The sequence below is a fragment of the Entelurus aequoreus genome, linkage group LG11 (assembly GCF_033978785.1).
Source record: "Entelurus aequoreus isolate RoL-2023_Sb linkage group LG11, RoL_Eaeq_v1.1, whole genome shotgun sequence".
Classification (NCBI taxonomy): Eukaryota; Metazoa; Chordata; class Actinopteri; order Syngnathiformes; family Syngnathidae; genus Entelurus; species Entelurus aequoreus.
In genome coordinates, this window is record NC_084741.1 from 12,108,331 (window position 1) to 12,131,979 (window position 23,649).

The 23,649-nt window shown below is 37.8% G+C and overlaps 1 protein-coding gene across 1 annotated transcript in view; it reads right to left on the reverse strand.

Annotated features, from left to right (window-relative positions):
* flcn (folliculin) overlaps nt 1-23,649 on the reverse strand; it is a 66,875-nt gene that overhangs the window by 37,545 nt on the left and 5,681 nt on the right. The window contains exons 4-6 of the mRNA XM_062062514.1: nt 23,031-23,252; nt 15,303-15,469; nt 12,073-12,164 (exon numbers count right to left, since the gene is read on the reverse strand). Coding sequence (XP_061918498.1) covers nt 12,073-12,164; nt 15,303-15,469; nt 23,031-23,252 — 481 coding nt within the window. The remainder of the gene's footprint in view (nt 1-12,072; nt 12,165-15,302; nt 15,470-23,030; nt 23,253-23,649) is intronic.

Below are 23,649 nucleotides of genomic sequence, written 5' to 3' on the forward strand. Positions count from 1 at the left end.
TTGACAAACAAGGTGACTGAGTGTGTATTTGGGATGTGGCTGACAAACAAGGTGACTGAGTGTGTATTTGGGATGTGGTTGACAAACAAGGTGACTGAGTGTGTATTTGGGATGTGGTTGACAAACAAGGTGACTGAGTGTGTATTTGGGATGTGGTTGACAAACAAGGTGACTGAGTGTGTAGTTGGGATGTGGTTGACAAACAAGGTGACTGAGTGTGTATTTGGGATGTGGTTGACAAACAAGGTGACTGAGTGTGTATTTGGGATGTGGTTGACAAACAAGGTGACTGACTGTGTAGTTGGGATGTGGTTGACAAACAAGGTGACTAAGTGTGTATTTGGGATGTGGTTGACAAACAAGGTGACTGAGTGTGTATTTGGGATGTGGTTGACAAACAAGATGACGTCCAGTGTATTTGGGATGTGGTTGACAAACAAGGTGACTGAGTGTGTATTTGGGATGTGGTTGACAAACAAGATGACTTCCAGTGTATTTGGGATGTGGTTGACAAACAAGGTGACTGAGTGTGTATTTGGGATGTGGTTGACAAACAAGGTGACTTCCAGTGTATTTGGGATGTGGTTGACAAACAAGGTGACTGAGTGTGTATTTGGGATGTGGTTGACAAACAAGGTGACTGAGTGTGTATTTGGGATGTGGCTGATAAACAAGGTGACTGAGTGTGTATTTGGGATGTGGTTGACAAACAAGGTGACTGAGTGTGTATTTGGGATGTGGTTGACAAACAAGGTGACTGAGTGTGTATTTGGGATGTGGTTGACAAACAAGATGACTTCCAGTGTATTTGGGATGTGGTTGACAAACAAGTTGACTGAGTGTGTATTTGGGATGTGGTTGACAAACAAGGTGACTTCCAGTGTATTTGGGATGTGCTTGACAAACAAGGTGACTTCCAGTGCATTTGGGATGTGGTTGACAAACAAGGTGACTGAGTGTGTATTTGGGATGTGGTTGACAAACAAGATGACTTCCAGTGTATTTGGGATGTGGTTGACAAACAAGGTGACTTCCAGTGTATTTGGGATGTGGTTGACAAACAAGGTGACTGAGTGTGTATTTGGGATGTGGTTGACAAACAAGGTGACTTCTAGTGTATTTGGGATGTGGTTGACAAACAAGGTGACTGAGTGTGTATTTGGGATGTGGTTGACAAACAAGGTGACTTCCAGTGTATTTGGGATGTGGTTGACAAACAAGGTGACTGAGTGTGTATTTGGGATGTGGTTGACAAACAAGGTGACTTCCAGTGTATTTGGGATGTGGTTGACAAACAAGGCGACTTCCAGTGTATTTGGGATGTGGTTGACAAACAAGATGACTTCCAGTGTATTTGGGATGTGGTTGACAAACAAGATGACTTCCAGTGTATTTGGGATGTGGTTGACAAACAAGGTGACTGAGTGTGTATTTGGGATATGGTTGACAAACAAGATGAATTCCAGTGTATTTGGGATGTGGTTGACAAACAAGGTGACTGAGTGTGTATTTGGGATGTGGTTGACAAACAAGGTGACTTCCACTGTATTTGGGATGTGGTTAACAAACAAGGCGACTTCCAGTGTATTTGGGATGTGGTTGACAAACAAGGGGACTTCCAGTGTATTTGGGATGTGGTTGACAAACAAGATGACTTCCAGTGTATTTGGGATGTGGTTGACAAACAAGGTGACTTCCAGTGTATTTGGGATGTGGTTGACAAACAAGGCGACTTCCAGTGTATTTGGGATGTGGTTGACAAACAAGGGGACTTCCAGTGTATTTGGGATGTGGTTGACAAACAAGGTGACTTCCAGTGTATTTGGGATGTTGTTGACAAACAAGGTGACTTCCAGTGTATTTGGGATGTGGTTGACAAACAAGGTGACTGAGTGTGTATTTGGGATGTGGTTGACAAACAAGATGACTTCCAGTGTATTTGGGATGTGGTTGACAAACAAGGTGACTGAGTGTGTATTTGGGATGTGGTTGACAAACAAGGTGACTTCCAGTGTATTTGGGATGTGGTTGACAAACAAGGTGACTTCCAGTGTATTTGGGATGTTGTTGACAAACAAGGTGACTTCCAGTGTATTTGGGATGTGGTTGACAAACAAGGTGACTGAGTGTGTATTTGGGATGTGGTTGACAAACAAGATGACTTCCAGTGTATTTGGGATGTGGTTGACAAACAAGGTGACTGAGTGTGTATTTGGGATGTGGTTGACAAACAAGGTGACTTCCAGTGTATTTGGGATGTGGTTGACAAACAAGGTGACTTCCAGTGTATTTGGGATGTGGTTGACAAGGTGACTTCCAGTGTATTTGGGATGTTGTTGACAAACAAGGTGACTTCCAGTGTATTTGGGATGTGGTTGACAAACAAGGCGACTTCCAGTGTATTTGGGATGTGGTTGACAAACAAGGCGACTTTCAGTGTATTTGGGATGTGGTTGACAAACAAGGCGACTTCCAGTGTATTTGGGATGTGGTTGACAAACAAGATGACTTCCAGTGTATTTGGGATGTGGTTGACAAACAAGGTGACTGAGTGTGTATTTGGGATGTGGTTGACAAACAAGATGACTTCCAGTGTATTTGGGATGTGGTTGACAAACAAGGTGACTGAGTGTATTTGGGATGTGGTTGACAAACAAGGTGACTGAGTGTGTATTTGGGATGTGGTTGACAAACAAGGTGACTTTCAGTGTATTTGGGATGTGGTTGACAAACAAGGTGACTTCCAGTGTATTTGGGATGTTGTTGACAAACAAGGTGACTGAGTGTATTTGAGATGTGGTTGACAAACAAGGTGACTTCCAGTGTATTTGGGATGTGGTTGACAAACAAGGCGACTTCCAGTGTATTTGGGATGTGGTTGACAAACAAGGTGACTGAGTGTGTATTTGGGATGTGGTTGACAAACAAAGTGACTTCCAGTGTATTTGGGATGTGGTTGACAAACAAGGTGACTTCCAGTGTATTTGGGATGTGGTTGACAAACAAGGTGACTTCCAGTGTATTTGGGATGTGGTTGACAAACAAGGTGACTGAGTGTGTATTTGGGATGTGGTTGACAAACAAGATGACTTCCAGTGTATTTGGGATGTGGTTGACAAACAAGGTGACTTCCAGTGTATTTGGGATGTGGTTGACAAACAAGGTGACTGAGTGTGTATTTGGGATGTGGTTGACAAACAAGGTGACTTCCAGTGTATTTGGGATGTGGTTGACAAACAAGGCGACTTCCAGTGTATTTGGGATGTGGTTGACAAACAAGATGACTTCCAGTGTATTTGGGATGTGGTTGACAAACAAGATGACTTCCAGTGTATTTGGGATGTGGTTGACAAACAAGGTGACTGAGTGTGTATTTGGGATATGGTTGACAAACAAGATGACTTCCAGTGTATTTGGGATGTGGTTGACAAACAAGGTGACTTCCAGTGTATTTGGGATGTGGTTGACAAACAAGGCGACTTCCAGTGTATTTGGGATGTGGTTGACAAACAAGATGACTTCCAGTGTATTTGGGATGTGGTTGACAAACAAGGTGACTGAGTGTGTATTTGGGATGTGGTTGACAAACAAGATGACTTCCAGTGTATTTGGGATGTGGTTGACAAACAAGGTGACTTCCAGTGTATTTGGGATGTGGTTGACAAACAAGATGACTTCCAGTGTATTTGGGATGTGGTTGACAAACAAGGGGACTTCCAGTGTATTTGGGATGTGGTTGACAAACAAGGTGACTTCCAGTGTATTTGGGATGTTGTTGACAAACAAGGTGACTTCCAGTGTATTTGGGAGGTGGTTGACAAACAAGGTGACTGAGTGTGTATTTGGGATGTGGTTGACAAACAAGATGACTTCCAGTGTATTTGGGATGTGGTTGACAAACAAGGTGACTGAGTGTGTATTTGGGATGTGGTTGACAAACAAGGTGACTTCCAGTGTATTTGGGATGTGGTTGACAAACAAGGTGACTTCCAGTGTATTTGGGATGTTGTTGACAAACAAGGTGACTTCCAGTGTATTTGGGATGTGGTTGACAAACAAGGTGACTGAGTGTGTATTTGGGATGTGGTTGACAAACAAGATGACTTCCAGTGTATTTGGGATGTGGTTGACAAACAAGGTGACTGAGTGTGTATTTGGGATGTGGTTGACAAACAAGGTGACTTCCAGTGTATTTGGGATGTGGTTGACAAACAAGGTGACTTCCAGTGTATTTGGGATGTGGTTGACAAACAAGGTGACTTCCAGTGTATTTGGGATGTTGTTGACAAACAAGGTGACTTCCAGTGTATTTGGGATGTGGTTGACAAAGAAGGTGACTGAGTGTATTTGAGATGTGGTTGACAAACAAGGTGACTTCCAGTGTATTTGGGATGTTGTTGACAAACAAGGTGACTGAGTGTATTTGAGATGTGGTTGACAAACAAGGTGACTTCCAGTGTATTTGGGATGTTGTTGACAAACAAGGTGACTTCCAGTGTATTTGAGATGTGGTTGACAAACAAGGTGACTTCCAGTGTATTTGGGATGTGGTTGACAAACAAGGCGACTTCCAGTGTATTTGGGATGTGGTTGACAAACAAGGCGACTTCCAGTGTATTTGGGATGTGGTTGACAAACAAGATGACTTCCAGTGTATTTGGGATGTGGTTGACAAACAAGGTGACTGAGTGTGTATTTGGGATGTGGTTGACAAACAAGATGACTTCCAGTGTATTTGGGATGTGGTTGACAAACAAGGTGACTGAGTGTATTTGGGATGTGGTTGACAAACAAGGTGACTGAGTGTGTATTTGGGATGTGGTTGACAAACAAGGTGACTTCCAGTGTATTTGGGATGTGGTTGACAAACAAGGTGACTTCCAGTGTATTTGGGATGTTGTTGACAAACAAGGTGACTGAGTGTATTTGAGATGTGGTTGACAAACAAGGTGACTTCCAGTGTATTTGGGATGTGGTTGACAAACAAGGCGACTTCCAGTGTATTTGGGATGTGGTTGACAAACAAGGTGACTGAGTGTGTATTTGGGATGTGGTTGACAAACAAAGTGACTTCCAGCGCATTTGGGATGTGGTTGACAAACAAGGTGACTTCCAGTGTATTTGGGATGTGGTTGACAGACAAGGCGACTTCCAGTATATTTGGGATGTGGTTGAAAAAAACCACAGCATGTTCTGGTGTTAACCAAGATGGTGAAATACCACATCCTAATCCTCTTGTGTAAACTGATCCTAAAGTGTCTATTTTTGGCCGGCTCTTGGATGAGTCACTGCAGACAGTGTGACCTAGTAAAGTATGATATGTACTGGTCCAAAGTGTCGCCCGAGGGGACATTTGTGTATCACAGAAATGTTTTAACATTGGAAAAAAAAACCTTAACAAATAAATAAAACACAATAAAAAAAAAAAAGTGGGATAAAGAGAAACAGATGAAATGTAACAAAAAAATGTTTTAATTTCGACTCTAAAATACTGAATAAGTGGTAGAAAATGGATGTATGGATGGAAAACTGTCATTGCTCAAAAAATACAGTTAGTTCCGGACGATAAGTCGCTACTTTTTTTCCTACGCTTTGAACCCTCCAGCTTTTAAAACGGCGCGGCTGTATTGCAAACACTTTTCGAATACAACAAGAAAACACACTGAAAAGGTATCTTATTGTTTGTGCTGTGGTGTAGGGCTGGGCGATATATCGCGGGTTTGTCTCTGTGCGATATAGAAAATGACTATATCGTGATACTCGAGTATGCGTTCTCACGTAGTTGCTTTTAGCTGCAGGCGGTAGAAAATGGATGGATGGGCATTACACTACAAGCGTTTCTCACTCTTTGTTGCCTTTCCTTCTCACTGAGACGTAAAACGAGCGCACCTTCTTACATACGTCACATACTGTCGCGCGTGCAACATGACGTTGCCCATGACACGCCCTCGCGGAGCAGAGAGGTAGCAGCATGGGTAACATTAGCAGTGGTGCTAGCGGAGCGGTGCAAGTGGTAATACGAGAGAGAAAAGGTGCAAATCTGGTAACAAACGGAGGAAGAATTAATTCCCAAGAAAAACAGCAGGGGGTCCATCGTCTGGCGGTGGTTTGGCTTCAAGCGGGAAGATGTTGAACAGACAACCGTAATATGTCGAGTATGAGGCAAAGCGTTGCTACAAAAAGTAGCAGCACTGCTAATTTGTAGCATCATTTGAAAAGTCATCCGCTAGAGAATAAGGCAGTGTTTCCCACACATTCATTTATTTGTGGCGGCCCGCCACAAAATAATTAAGGCCGCCACAAATAGATATTTTTTTTATTTTTTTATTTTATTTTTTGTCCTGTCCAGCTTCTCAGGCAAATCATATAGTTGATGTAGATGCCGATATTGGCTGTTCAGATTTATTTTACAAAAGAGAAGTGTAGGATCAAGATTTTTGGAGCTCTTTGTTCAGTGGATCAGATGTTTGATGAAGCTTTGTGTCTATCTACCACCACTACTGTTTTCTGTTTATTTGTTACTGACTGTGGCAGGACACCCCTGCCTCTGTTTCACTTTATGTTGCTGGTAAATAATATGGTTGTAGTAGTAGGCTAAAGTTAAATTATTTAGTATGCACTAATTAAAGGGGCAGAGCTTTAAGAGACATTTTAGCTTTTATATTTTTATAAGATATATTTTTTGTAAGAACCACAATTAATAAATATATTTCAGTGAATAACTTATTGTTCAAATCTGTATATAAATATGTACATAAAGTGTTGTAATTATATTGTAAAATGGATGGATGGATGGATGGATGGACGTTTAAAACAAAACTGTTATTATTAATTAGTAAGTATACATTTTTTGAGCCTTTTTAGAGAAAATCATATCATTGTAGTAAATTATGCAAATTACTTGATGATGTCATGTTGACCACGCCCATAGCCACGCCCCCACCACCACAGGTATCTTGGCAGTTTATGGGAAACACTGTAAGGAGTTCTTGAAACTCCGCATGTCAACATCTCCGGCCGGTGCCACACCCACAAAATGCCCAAGCAACCGTTTCCAGATGAACACCGTATGAAAAAATAGTCAACAACAGAAGGAGATAACGTCCGCAGCAACCTACCACATAGCGAAGGACATACACTATTTGATTTCCTATTATGCAGCTAATTTTTATTTGACACTTATTGAAATATCTTGTGTGACATCATGCACAAAAGTGCGCTTTATTTGTTTTAAACTATTGTAGTGGCGTTCTGTACAAAAAGTGCACTTTAATTTAGTGTTGTTTTGATATGTCATCTTAGTGACATCATGCACAAAAGTGCACTCATAGCTTGTTTTTAAATGTCTGACAATCTTGCACTTTCTGTTTTGAAATGACATGAATGTTTGTGCCACTGATTAATAACTGTTCAATAAATACACTTTTAGTTGTGATTTCCCTCTCTGCATGAAAGTTTAAAAGTAGCATATATTAATGCAGTATGAAGAAGAATGTTTTAATGTAGACACATAGAATCATCATACTGCTGGGATTATATGCATCAAGTGTTCATTCAAGGCTAAGGCAAAATATCCACATATATATGGTGTATCGTGACATGGACTAAACATATCCACATATATATGGTGTATCGTGACATGGCCTTAACATATCCACATATATATGGTGTATCGTGACATGGACTAAACATATCCACATATATATGGTGTATCGTGACATGGCCTAAACATATCCACATATATATGGTGTATCGTGACATGGCCTAAACATATCCACATATATATGGTGTATCGTGAAATGGCCTAAACATATCCACATATATATGGTGTATCGTGACATGGCCTAAACATATCCACATATATATGGTGTATCGTGACATGGCCTAAACATATCCACATATATATGGTGTATCGTGACATGAACTAAACATATCCACATATATATGGTGTATCGTGACATGGCCTAAACATATCCACATATATATGGTGTATCGTGACATGGACTAAACATATCCACATATATATGGTGTATCGTGACATGGACTAAACATATCCACATATATATGGTGTATCGTGACTAGGGCTGCAACTAACGATTAATTTGATAATCGATGAATCTGTCGATTATTACTTCGATTAATCGATTAATAATCGGATAAAAGAGACAAACTACATTTCTATCCTTTCCAGTATTTTATTGAAAAAAAACAGCATACTGGCACCATACTTATTTTGATTATTGTTTCTCAGCTGTTTGTATATGTTGCAGTTTATAAATAAAGGTTTATTTAAAATAAATGTAAAACATTTTTTTTTTTTAAAAAGCCTCTGCGCATGCGCATAGCATAGATCCAACGAATCGATGACTAAATTAATCGGCAACTATTTTTATAATTGATTTTAATCGATTTAATCGATTACTTGTATCAGCCCTAATCGTGACATGGACTAAACATATCCACATATATATGGTGTATCGTGACATGGACTAAACATATCCACATATATATGGTGTATCGTGACATGGCCTAAACATATCCACATATATATGGTGTATCGTGACATGGCCTAAACATATCCACATATATATGGTGTATCGTGACATGGCCTTAACATATCCACATATATATGGTGTATCGTGACATGGCCTAAACATATCCACTTATATATGGTGTATCGTGACATGGACTAAACATATCCACATATATATGGTGTATCGTGACATGGACTAAACATATCCACATATATATGGTGTATCGTGACATGGCCTAAACATATCCACATATATATGGTGTATCGTGACGTGGACTAAACATATCCACATATATATGGTGTATCGTGACGTGGACTAAACATATCCACATATATATGGTGTATCGTGACATGGACTAAACATATCCACATATATATGGTGTATCGTGACATGGACTAAACATATCCACATATATATGGTGTATCGTGACATGGACTAAACATATCCACATATATATGGTGTATCGTGACATGGCCTAAACATATCCAGATATTAATAAAAGGCCATATCGCCCAGCCCTGCTATGGCGCCATCTTTTGGAGGAGTTCGCTCACTGTAGTTGCTGCAGTGCTCTTCTCTGCAGTGTTTTCAACGGGAAGTACAAGTGCCGTTCCGTCTTCTAGCCGTCCATGGCGTTTTTACTTTGAAATATTCTTCATTCATCACTCCAAACAACGTTTGTAAGTTTTACAATATAACTAAAACAATTCTTACTTACTAAACCGTGCCATGTGTGATGTCTGTGGGAGTGTTTTCATGCATATTTGTATGTGCTATCGCAAAGAAGCTTGCGTCGTTAGCATTAGCTAACATGCTAACAGGTTTACGAGTGTCTGTGTTAGTATTATTAACTTAAAACAACATTCTTTTTGTATTGTTTGACTTTCACAAATCCTTCAGCAAATTCACCAAAACATTACCGGGGAGTTATTGAGTCTGTTTAGCTGATTGGAGAGCTAGTTTGCGCAGCTAGTGGGTCCATGACGATGACCTCTGTTTTGTTTGATCAGCCGTTTTACTGCTGTGTTTATGGAAACAATTAATGTTTGTAAATAAACATTTACAAAATATTTCTGTGTAAATAACTCATTTCACAGCGTATATATCTGCGACGTGCGGCTAATATATGGAAACATATTTTTTCCCTCTAAAATTTAGTGGGTGTGGCTTATACACTGTAACGGTGCGCGCTATAGTACGGACAATACGGTATTAATGAATCAAAATCACTGTTGTTATGAAGTACTGACTATGCAAGGCTCCAATTACTTTACATCAAAAGCTCTACTTAAAAATATTTTTAAGGGAAAATATTGCATATTATGTGTGCTTGCCTTGTTAAAAAAATAAGGTTTTACTTGACAAAAAAGGCAAAAAACAAACAAATTAGTTTAAAAAACAGTAAAATAAATAAAAGTGTATAATCAAAGGATAGATCTGAAGTTGAACGAGACATTTAGGGCACCACACGACTCGATTTGAGTCTTGGGCGTCACGATTCGATTCAGAATCAGTTCTCCATTCAAAATTAAAACTTTTTAATAACATTGGGTGCCAGTTCTGGCCTTGTGATGAGGTGGCGACTTGTCCAGGGTGTACCGCCCAAATGCAGCTGAGATAGGCTACAGCGACCCCCCGCGACCCCAAAAAGGGACAAGCGGTAGAAAATGGATGGATGGATGGATGGGTGCCGGTTCTATGATGAACTGCATTACTCCATAAAATAAATAAACAGCTAATAAATGTCCATGTTACTTAAAAGAAAAGTGGTTTAGTTTTAATATAATTCTACCCAAAAATTTTACAAAGTCAAATACAAATAAGGCAACAGGAGAAGTATCCAACACTTCTCTTTTCTAAAGTGAAGTTGTCACGTTGTGTAAATGGTAAATAAAAAGAGAATACAACAAATCCTTTTCAACTTATATTCAATTGAATAGACTGCAAAGACAAGATATTTCATGTTCACACTGAGAAACTTTGTTCTTTTTTGCAAATATTCATGAACTTAGAATTTAATGTCAGCAACACATTGCAAAAAAGGCATTGTTACCAGTGTGTTACATGGCCTTTCCTTTTAACAACACTCAGTAAAGGTTTGGGAACTGAGAAGACACATTTTTGAAGTGGAATTATTTCCCATTCTTGCTTGATGTACAGCTTAAGTTGTTCAACAGTCTCCCTTCTCATATTTTAGCCTTCACATTTTCAATGGGAGACAGGTCTGGACTACAGGCAGGCCAGTCTAGTACCCGCACTCTTTTACTACAAAGCCATGCAGTTGTACCACGTGGCTTGGCATTGTCTTGCTAAAATAAGCAGGGGCGTCCATGATAACGTTGCTTGGATGGCAACATATGTTGCTCCAAAAGCTGTATGTACCTTTCAGCATTAATGGTGCCTTCACAGATGTGTAAGTTACCCATGTCTTGGCCACTAATACACCCCCATACCATCACACATGCTGCCTTTTACACTTTCACCCTAGAACAATCCGGATGGTTCTTTTCCTCTTTGGTCCGGAGTTTCCAAAATCAATTCGAAATGTGGACTCTTCAGACCACAGAACACTTTTCCAATTTGCATCAGTCCATCTTAGATGAGCTCGGGCCCAGCGAAGCCGGCTGCGTTTCTGGGTGTTGTTGATAAATGGCTTTGGCTTTGCATAGTAGAGTTTTAACTTGCACTTACAGATGTAGCGACCAACTGTAGTTACTGACAGTGGTTTTTTTAAGTGTTCCTGAGCCCATGTGGCGATATCCTTTACACACTGATGTCGCTTTTTGATGCAGTACCGCCCGAGGGATCCAAGGTCCGTAATATCATGGCTTACGTGCAGTGATTTCTCCAGATTCTCTGAACCTTTTGATGATATTACGGAGCGTAGATGGTGAAATCCCTAAATTCCTTGCAATAGCTGGTTGAGAAATGTTGTTCTTAAACTGTTCGACAATTAGCTCACGCATGACCCTGAAAGGGACAGGCGGTAGGAAATGGATGGATTGATTTAGACCCTCGCCCTGTCCTTGTTTGTGAATGACTGAGCATTTCATGGAAGCTGCTTTTATACCCAATCATGGCACCCACCTGTTCCCAATTAGCCTGTTCACATGTGGGATGTTCCAAAAAAGTATTTGATGAACATTCCTCAACTCCCTCAGTCTTTTTTGCCACTTGTGCCAGCTTTTTTGAAACATGTTGCAGGCATCAAATTCCATATGAGCTAATATTTGCAAAAAATAACAAAGTTTTCCAGTGTGAACATGAAATATCTTGTCTTTGCAGTCTATTCAATTGAATATAAGTTCAAAAGGATTTGTTGTATTCTCTTTTTATTTACCATTTACACAACGTGACAACTTCACTGCTTTTGGCTTTTGTATGTATATTTATATATATTTTATTATTATTATATATATTTTATACACACGCACACACAGTATCATATACTGTATATCTTCCTTTGTCTTATCACTATTTAGCAGCGTTGATGAGGTTACCACACAGCTGATTGGAAAAGAGAGCCCAGTTGGTCTACCTGTCTGCCGCTCTATGAGCACCAGTGTGTCTTCAGTGGGAGCTCCTTCTAGAAGCTTCTCCGTCAGACGACTACCGCAGGCCTTCAGCAGCCTGGAAACAAGAGAACCACAGGTTTGCCTACCAGTGACTAACAGCAGCGTGTTCACAGGAATGAGAGGAATGCAGTTTTTGTAGTTGTTTGGGCCTTTCAGCCACACACAAACTCCATGACGGAAACTTCTGTCAACCTCATTTTCAATTTTATTGAATTTCCTGTTAATATCTGCTCACTTTCTGCTGGAACACACTTTAATCCAACTTTACTAAGCACTTTTCTGTGGACCTTCTCATTCATCCAGGTCAATGTGTTCTTAGGCCATGCAACTGGACTAGATGTGACCATCTAAGTCTAAGACTAGATGTGACCAATCTAAGTCCAAGACTCGATGTGACCAATCTAAGTGTAAGACTCGATGTGACCAATCTAAGTGTAAGACTAGATGTGACCAATCTAAGTGTAAGACTAGATGTGACCAATCTAAGTCCAAGACCAGATGTGACCAATCTAAGTCTAAGACCAGATATGACCAATCTAAGTCCAAGACTAGATGTGACCAATCTAAGTCTAAGACTAGACGTGACCAATCTAAGTCTAAGACTAGACGTGACCAATCTAAGTCTAAGACTAGATGTGACCAATCTAAGTCTAAGACTAGATGTGACCAATCTAAGTCTAAGACTAGATGTGACCAATCTAAGTCTAAGACTAGATGTGACCAATCTAAGTCTAAGACTAGATGTGACCAATCTAAGTCTAAGACTAGATGTGACCAATCTAAGTCTAAGACTAGATGTGACCAATCTAAGTCTAAGACTAGATGTGACCAATCTAAGTCTAAGACTAGATGTGACCAATCTAAGTCTAAGACTAGACGTGACCAATCTAAGTCTAAGACTAGACGTGACCAATCTAAGTCTAAGACTAGACGTGACCAATCTAAGTCTAAGACTAGATGTGACCAATCTAAGTCTAAGACTAGATGTGACCAATCTAAGTCTAAGACTAGATGTGACCAATCTAAGTCTAAGACCAGATATGACCAATCTAAGTCCAAGACTAGATGTGACCAATCTAAGTCTAAGACTAGATGTGACCAATCTAAGTCTAAGACTAGATGTGACCGATCTGAGTCCAAGACTAGATGTGACCGATCTAAGTCTAAGACTAGACGTGACCAATCTAAGTCTAAGACTAGACGTGACCAATCTAAGTCTAAGACTAGACGTGACCAATCTAAGTCTAAGACTAGATGTGACCAATCTAAGTCTAAGACTAAATGTGACCAATCTAAGTCTAAGACCAGATATGACCAATCTAAGTCCAAGACTAGATGTGACCAATCTAAGTCTAAGACTAGATGTGACCAATCTAAGTCTAAGACTAGATGTGACCGATCTGAGTCCAAGACTAGATGTGACCAATCTAAGTCTAAGACTAGATGTGACCAATGTAAAATAAATAATAATATATTCTAATTGATCAGCAACACTAACTCAGGAGCACAATATATAAAACACTTCAATCTATAAAACAAAAATAAATAAAATAATTTGAGTGTATTTTCTTAGTGACTGTGATAAAAATCCATGCTTTTATTTTGAAGCTGACTTAACCTTGAACAGGGAGTCAGATTTGAATGCTATGTAACTAAACCAGGGCTCCCCAAACTATATATGTATGTATGTATATATACATACAGATGTATGTACTGTAAGTACAGATGTATGTATGTATGTACATACAGATGTATGCATGTATGTATGTGTGTGTGTGTGTGTGTGTGTGTGTGTGTGTGTAGATGTATGTATGTATCTATGTATGTACAGATGTGTGTATGTATGTATGCATGTATGTGGGTATGTACAGATGTGTGTATGTATGTATGTGTGTGTGTATGTATGTAGATGTATGTATGTATGTACAGATGTGTGTATGTATGTATGTATGTATGTACTGTATGTATGTACAGCTGTATGTATGTATGTATGTACATACAGATGTATGCATGTATGTACAGATGTATGCATGTATGTATGTATGTATGTATGTATGTATGTATGTATGTATGTGTGTGTGTGTGTACTGTATGTATGTATGTATCTATGTATGTACAGCTGTATGTATGTATGTATGCATGCATGCATGTATGTACAGATGTATGTATGTATGTATGTATGTATGTGTACGTACGTACGTATACATACAGATGTATGTATGTACAGATGTATGTATGTACAGACAGATGTATGCATGTATGTATGTACAGATGTATCTATGTATGTACAGATGTGTGTATGTATGTGTGTGTATGTATGTAGATGTATGTATGTATCTATGTATGTACAGATGTGTGTATGTATGTAAGTACAGCTGTAAGTATGTATGTATGTATGCATGCATGTATGTACAGATGTATGTATGCATGTATGTATGTATGTATGTACGTATGTATGTATGTGTGTGTATATGTATGTATGTATACGTACATATGTACGTATACATACAGATGTATGTATGTAGATGTATGTATGCATGTATGTACATACAGATGTATGCATGTATGTATGTACAGCTGCATCTATGTATGTACAGATATGTGTATGTATGTATGCATGCATGCATGCATGCATGTATGTATGTACAGATGTATGTATGTATATGTGTGTATGTATGTATGTATGTATGTATGTATGTATGTATGTATGTATGTATGTATGTACAGATGTATGTGTGTATGTATGTATGTGTGTATGTATGGATGTACTGTATGTATGTATGTATGTATGTATGTATGTATGCATGTATGTATAGATGTACGTGCGTATACATACATACTTGCATATATAGTTTAGGGAGCCCTGGTTTAGTTACATAGCATTAAAACCTGACTCCCTGTTCAGGGTTAAGTCAGCTTCAAAATAAAAGCATGGATTTCATTGCAGCCACTAACAAAATACACCCAGGCATGTGATGAAATCAATTTGAGATAGTGAGCCACCAGCATACGTATCTGGTAGATCAGTGAAGAGGCCACCTCTTACTTGCTGTATTTTATGAGTTAGAATGCTTTTTTTTTTAAAACATATGGCATTGTGAATGACAGGCTTATCTTATTTAGTGGACTTTTTGTATCTGCAGCGCAGCCTCGTCGTTGTGGGACGACCCAGGTCTTTGCAATGGTGACTCACCAGCTGAAGGAGGAGTGCAGGCTGGCCCACAGGTTGGGATGCTGCGTGAGGGAAGTCAGGGAGCGGGCCGCGTTGCCACTCCTCTGGTGCGGGAACACCGCGGGTGAGAACACACTGTTTATCCTTGCCGCTCTCTGGGGGCAAACACCTTGCTCGCCGTCAAACACCTGAAGGAGGAAGTGACAAACCACAGGACGCGGGGTATGCCATTTTGGTACTTTTTACCTTCAAAACCACATTTTTTTCCAAAGAACTAGAAAATGCAATTTTGGTAGGAATTACATGTGAATGTTGACAAACCATAGCCGAAGTGAAATGGGAGGAGTTAGCACGCTGGCAAGATAGCGTCAAGTAATAAAAAATATGAGCAAAATGAGCTACAAAAGCTATCATGCTAACAGTATAATGCTAACAATAGTATGCTTACAGTTAGCATCAGTGAAATACCAAACTATATAAAGCAGGGGTCACCAACGCGGTGCCCGCGGGCACCAGGTCGCCCGCAAGGACCAGATGAGTCGCCCGTGGGCCTGTTCTAAAAAAAAAAAAAAAAAAAAAAAATTAAAAAAAAAAAAAAATTTTTTTTTTTTTTTTTTAAAAATTAAATCTACATAGAAAAAAACACAAGATACACTTTCAATCAGTGCATCAACCCAAACAACCTCCCCCATGCACACTCATCCACACCCACTCACACAAAACGGGTTATTTCTTTCTGCTACCAATATTCTGGTTTCCACAACATAGACAACACATCTGCAAGGGACACAGTCCCTGAAGCACACATGATTGTATAGGCTGCTGGTCCACTAACATTTTCATTAATTACTATTTTTTATGTAATTATTTTTATATTGTTTTACTTTCTTTTTTATCCAAGAAAATGTTTTTTTATTTATTTATCTTATTTTATTTTATTTTTAAAAAAAGGGCCTTATCTTCAACACACCAGGTTGTCAATGAAATTAGATTTGTTTAAAGGGTTTTTTAAACCAGGCCCAGTCCAGATAATGTCCAAGTCGGACTCAGCAACACACACCTTCATTCATGTACACAGAAAACAATTAGGGAACACAACAGATTGCATATAATTTATAAACAAAATTACATTTTCAAAATAAGCATTTATGTACAGTCCAGATTATGTCCGGGTCACTCAAATTAGGGAACACAACAACAGATATCATATAATCTATAAACATAATTATACTTTCAAAATAAGCCTTTAAGGACTTCTCATCTTTTTTAAAATGTTTTTTGGCATCATTATCGTTTTCAACCATGTAACTTTCTAAAGTTAGAAAATACTGAATAAATGTTTTAAAGAAAGTAATACTAAGTGAATATCTGTTTTTGGTCTTAAAAATAAACATTTTACCGAGTACTATAATTAAATTGACTAAATCATGATTGTCAATGAACTCTCCTAAAATAACAGAAACCACATTAAGCTTCATAAACAAACCAATCCTTAAACACATTTTTTCAACTTCCACCCAAAACAAAGACACAATATGACAATACCAAAACAAATGCAGGGTGGATTCAGGCTCCTGACAACAAAATCGGCAATCATCTGACTCTGTCATATTCCATAATTTTAACATTTTCCCTGTGGGTAAGAAGTTATAAATAATTTTAATTTGAAAATAACGATTTTGCACATCGATAGTGGTTTTATAGATTAGTTTGAATATGGCATCCCATGGCAACGGGCAGTCAAAAAAGTCCTCCCATTTTCCATTTGTGTTGTATGAGGCAGCCTTCAAAGATTTCTTTATTAAATAAAAATTATATATTTTTCTATTTATTTTAGTTCCTTTTTGCCAACTAGAATTTCTTATTAGAGGTTTACAAACTAATAATTTAGTAGTTCCATAATTAATTATTTGTTTCCATCTTTTCCCAATTACTCCAGTTAGTTGATAAAATGAAAAGCTTGAGCAAGCATCACCATGCATAGCTCTAAATTCATCATACTTCATAATTTTACCATTCTCATTGATAATATCATTGACAAAAATGATTCCTCTTTCAAACATATTTTTCCAAAAGAAAGGCTTTCCATCTATTACAATATTAGAGTTCATCCATATTAACTGCTGCAAAATATTGTCTCTTTTTTCTGGCACATAAAATTGAAAACACCACTATGAGTGGATTGTTTCCTTTATGAACCCCGCCATGTTTCCCAGCAGACTCTCTGGGAGGGGATCACTTGTAAAAAAGGATACAATTTCTTTTGATACAGTACATGTTTTTTGTCCAACAGGACATTTGTGTACCACTCAATGTTTAAATACATCTTTGGAACAATTGATGCTTTTAAAGACAGACACATAGCTTCAAGGTTGAGAAGTTTCAGGCCCCCATATTCATACTCTTTGTACAAAACCTTTCTTTTAATCTTTTCTGGTTTGCCGTTCCAGACAAAATCGAAGACCCTCCGCTCATAAATCTTAAAAAAGTTTTGTGATGGAGCTGGTAATGACAAAAACAAATAAATAAATTGAGGAATAATTAACGAGTGGCAATAGACATTTTACCATACAAGGTTAGGGATTTCCCTTTCCATAATTGCATAATTTTGTCCAGCTTTCTTAGTCGATTATCATAATTTACTGAGCCTAGATCTTCCAGATTTTCTGGGACAACAACACCAAGTATGTTAACTGGTCCATCTGTCCACAAAACAGGCACTTTGCATTCCATTCGAAAGGACGTTCCCTTTAGATTTCCGATCCTTAACAATTTACATTTATCATAATTAAGCTTAAGGCCAGATTGCTGTGAAAATAGGTCCAAAAGATTAAGAAGGTTCCGCAAACAATGAGGAAAAATCGTATCTTTGTGAATCAGCCTTTTCTGACATGAACTTCATCAAGAACAAACACAGAACACGCCTCACTGATGCACATCTGCAAGACTCACTCAGAGTTGCAGTGTCAAGTTACACACCAGAGTACAACACACTAGTTAACAGCATGCAATGCCAGGCTTCCCACTGACTGACAAAGAAACAGATAACAGATTTGGTGTCCAGTTCAAAGTGTGACATGATTTAAAAATTTGAGAGTTTACTTTTGTATTTTACATGAGTTATTATTTGTACAAACATGGTGCAAAGTAATTCATGATTTGTTAAAAAAATGTTAGTGGCTAGCTAGTTAAAATGGGATATTGTGATTTCACAAGACTGTCTTAGAAGTGATCATTTGAAAATTTTCAATTTGAAAAATGTGCACTTAGAGAAAATATAAAAATAAAGTGTTGCATATTGATATTTATCTGTTTCTATATATATTTATTGTGAGAAATCATTAAGATGATCAGTGTTTCCACAAAGATAAATATCATTAATTATAAATAATAACAGAGTTAAAGGTAAATTGAGCAAATTGGCTACTTCTGGCAATTTATTTAAGTGTGTATCTAACTGGTAGCCCTTCGCAGTAATCAGTACCCAAGAAGTAGCCCTTGGTTTCAAAAAGGTTGGTGACCCCTGATATAAAGTATACCTGTAAATCAGCTGAAAAAGCTGGCATACTTTTGTTAACGTGCTACAATGCTAACTGTAACATGCGTCACACACCAAAATATTTTACTCTGAAGGTGTGTACCTAAAACGCACATTAAAAATGCTAGCATGCTAATGTTAGCAAAAGTATGCATCAAGTACCAAAATATGACTGAGGTGTAGTCCTACAAAATAAGCTACAAAAAAGCTAGCATACTAATATTAACATGGTAACAGATAAAAAAGCTAACATACTTTAGTATGCTAAAGTGTTAACTGTAACATGAGTCAAGTACAAAATGCTAGCATGCTAACGTTAGCATGCATCGTGTACCAAAATATGACGGAGGTATACCTACAAAATAATCTAAAAAAAAAAGCTACCATACTAATGTTAGCATGCTAACAGGTAAAGAAAGCTAGCATACATATGTTAACATGCTAAAATGTGAACTGTAACAAGCGTCAAGTACCAAAATATATCAGTCTTAGGTGTGTACCTGAAAAAGTCAATAAAAATGCTAGCATGCTAACGTTAGCAAAAGTATGCATCAAGTACCAAAATATGACTGAGGTGTAGAGCTACAAAATAAGCTACAAAAAAGCTAGCATACTAATATTAACATGCTAACAGATAAAAAAGCTAGCATACTTTAGTATGCTAAAGTGTTAACTGTAACATGCGTCAAGTACAAAATGCTAGCATGCTAACGTTAGAGCTAGAGAGCTAGCATACTTATGTTAACATGCTAAAATGTGAACTGTAACATGTGTCAAGTACCAAAATATATCACTCTAAGGCAGGGGTCACCAACGTGGTGCCCGCGGGCACCAGGTCGCCCGTAAGGACCAGATGAGTCGCCCGCGGGCCTGTTCTAAAAAAAAAAAAAAAAAAAAAAAAATTAAAAAAAAAAAAAATTTAAAAAAAAAAAATTTTTTTTTTTTTTTTTTTAAAATTAAATCTACATAGAAAAAACACAAGATACACTTTCAATCAGTGCATCAACCCAAACAACCTCCCCCATGCACACTCATCCACACCCACTCACACAAAAGGGGTTATTTCTTTCTGCTACCAATATTCTGGTTCCCACAACATAGACAACACATCTGCAAGGGACACAGTCCCTGAAGCACACATGATTGTATAGGCTGCTGGTCCACTAACATTTTCATTAATTACTATTTTTTATGTATTTATTTTTATATTGTTTTACTTTCTTTTTTATCCAAGAAAATGTTTTTTATTTATTTATCTTATTTTATTTTATTTTTTAAAAAAGGGCCTTATCTTCAACAGACCAGGTTGTCAATGAAATTAGATTTGTTTAAAGGGTTTTTTTAACCAGGCCCAGTCCAGATAATGTCCAAGTCGGACTCAGCAACACACACCTTCATTCATGTATACAGAAAAAAATTAAGGAACACAACAGATTGCATATAATTTATAAACAAAATTACATTTTCAAAATAAGCATTTATGTACAGTCCAGATTATGTCCAGGTCACTCAAATTAGGGAACACAACAACAGATATCATATAATCTATAAACATAATTATACTTTCAAAATAAGCCTTTGAGGACTTCTCATCTTTTTTTTTAATGTTTTTTGGCATCATTATTGTTTTCAACCATGTAACTTTCTAAAGTTAGAAAATACTGAATAAATGTTTTAAAGAAAGTAATACTAAGTGAATATCTGTTTTTGACCTTAAAAATAAACATTTTACCGAGTACTATAATTAAATTGACTAAATCATGATTGTCAATGAACTCTCCTAAAATAACAGAAACCACATTAAGCTTCATAAACAAAGCAATCCTTAAACACATTTTTTCAACTTCCACCCAAAACAAAGACACAATATGACAATACCAAAACAAATACAGGGTGGATTCAGGCTCCTGACAACAAAATCGGCAATCATCTGACTCTGTCATATTCCATAATTTTAACATTTTCCCTGTGGGTAAGAAGTTATAAATAATTTTAATTTGAAAATAACGATTTTGCACATCGATAGTGGTTTTATAGATTAGTTTGAATATGGCATCCCATGGCAACGGGCAGTCAAAAAAGTCCTCCCATTTTCCATTTGTGTTGTATGAGGCAGCCTTCAAAGATTTCTTTATTAAATAAAAATTATATATTTTTCTATTTATTTTAGTTCCATTTTGCCAACTAGAATTTCTTATTAGAGGTTTACAAACTAATAATTTAGTAGTTCCATAATTAATTATTTGTTTCCATCTTTTCCCAATTACTCCAGTTAGTTGATAAAATGAAAAGCTTGAGCAAGCATCACCATACATAGCTCTAAATTCATCATACTTCATAATTTTACCATTCTCATTGATAATATCATTGACAAAAATGATTCCTCTTTCAAACATATTTTTCCAAAAGAAAGGCTTTCCATCTATTACAATATTAGAGTTCATCCATATTGACTGCTGCAAAATATCGTCTCTTTTTTCTGGCACACAAAATTGAAAACACCACTATGAGTGGATTGTTTCCTTTATGAACCCCGCCATGTTTCCCAGCAGACTCTCTGGAAGGGGATCACTTGTAAAAAAGGATACAATTTCTTTTGATACAGTACATGTTTTTTGTCCAACAGGACATTTGTGTACCACTCAATGTTTAAATACATCTTTTGAACAATTGGTGCTTTTAAAGATAGACACATAGCTTCAAGGTTGAGAAGTTTCAGGCCCCCATATTCATACTCTTTGTACAAAACCTTTCTTTTAATCTTTTCTGGTTTGCCGTTCCAGACAAAATCAAAGACCCTCCGCTCATAAATCTTAAAAAAGTTTTGTGATGGAGCTGGTAATGACAAAAACAAATAAATAAATTGAGGAATAATTAACGAGTTGGCAATAGACATTTTACCATACAAGGTTAGGGATTTCCCTTTCCATAATTGCATAATTTTGTCCAGCTTTCTTAGTCGATTATCATAATTTACTAAGCCTAGATCTTCCAGATTTTCTGGGACAACAACACCAAGTATGTTAACTGGTCAATCTGTCCACAAAACAGGCACTTTGCATTCCATTCGAAAGGATGTTCCCTTTAGATTTCCGATCCTTAACATTTTACATTTATCATAATTAAGTTTAAGGCCAGATTGCTGTGAAAATATGTCCAAAAGATTAAGAAGGTTCCGCAAACTATGAGGAAAAATCTTATCTTTGTGAATCAGCCTTTTCTGACATGAACTTCATCAAGAACAAACACAGAACACGCCTCACTGATGCACATCTGCAAGACTCACTCAGTTGCAGTGTCACAAAGAAACAGATACCAGATTTGGTGTCCAGTTCAAAGTGTGACATGATTTAAAAATTTGAGAGTTTACTTTTGTATTTTACATGAGTTATTATTTGTACAAACATGGTGCAAAGTAATTCATGATTTGTTAAAAAATGTTAGTGGCTAGCTAGTTAAAATGGGATATTGTGATTTCACAAGACTGTCTTAGAAGTGATCATTTGAAAATGTTCAATTTGAAAAATGTGCACTTAGAGAAAATATAAAAATAAAGTGTTGCATATTGATATTTATCTGTTTCTATATATATTTATTGTGAGAAATCATTAAGATGATCAGTGTTTCCACAAAGATAAATATCATTAATTATTAATAATAACAGAGTTAAAGGTAAATTGAGCAAATTGGCTACTTCCGGCAATTTATTTAAGTGTGTATCTAAATGGTAGCCCTTCGCATTAATCAGTACCCAAGAAGTAGCCCTTGGTTTCAAAAAGGTTGGTGACCCCTGCTCTAAGGTGTGTACCTGAAAAAGTCATTAAAAATGCTAGCATGCTAACAGGTAAAGAAAGCTAGCATACTTATGTTAACGTGCTAAAATGTAAACTGTAACATGCGTCAAGTGCCAAAATGTATTACTCTGAGGTGTGTACCTGAAAGTCATTAAAAATGCTAGCATGCTAACATTAGCATACGTCATGTACCAAAATATAACTGCGGTATACCTACAAAATAATCGAAAAAAAGCTAGCATACTAATGTTAGCATGCTAACAGGTATCGTAGGTACCAAGTAAGAAAATATTTTACGCTGAGGTGTATACCAGCACAATTAGCAAAAAAGCTAGCATGCTAATATTAGAATGCTAACAAAAAGCCGCACTTTGGACAGGCCTGGGTAAGTCCCTGGGAAAGATCTGTCAGGCTCACCTTGAGGGCGGTGCTTTGCAGGCTCTGTATGGTCAGTCGAAGGTGGCGCAGCAGGAAAGGCCAAGAGTTGATGAGGTAAATGCGATCCATGGCCACCACCACGATACTGTACCAGCGCTGGAAGCCTCTGGCCAGGCTGTCCTTGATGAAGAAGGTGTGCGAGAACACAAAGCCATGTTGCTCGTCCCCAAAGAAAATGGGCCCCTCACGCCCGGGACAAACCTGGCAAACACACGGCAGCCATGAGTGGAAGTGTGTGAGGTGTGTGTGAGGCACACATCTCACACACAGTGGACATACTGTGCGTCACACCACTTACCTCACAGTGGACATACTGTGCGTCACACCACTTACCTCACAGTGGACATACTGTACGTCACACCACTTAACTCACAGTGGACATACTGTACGTCACACTACTTAACTCACAGTGGACATACTGTGCGTCACACCACTTACCTCACAGTGGACATACTGTACGTCACACCACTTACCTCACAGTGGATATACTGTACGTCACACCACTTACCTCACAGTGGACATACTGTGCGTCACACCACTTACCTCACAGTGGACATACTGTACGTCACACCACTTACCTCACAGTGGATATACTGTA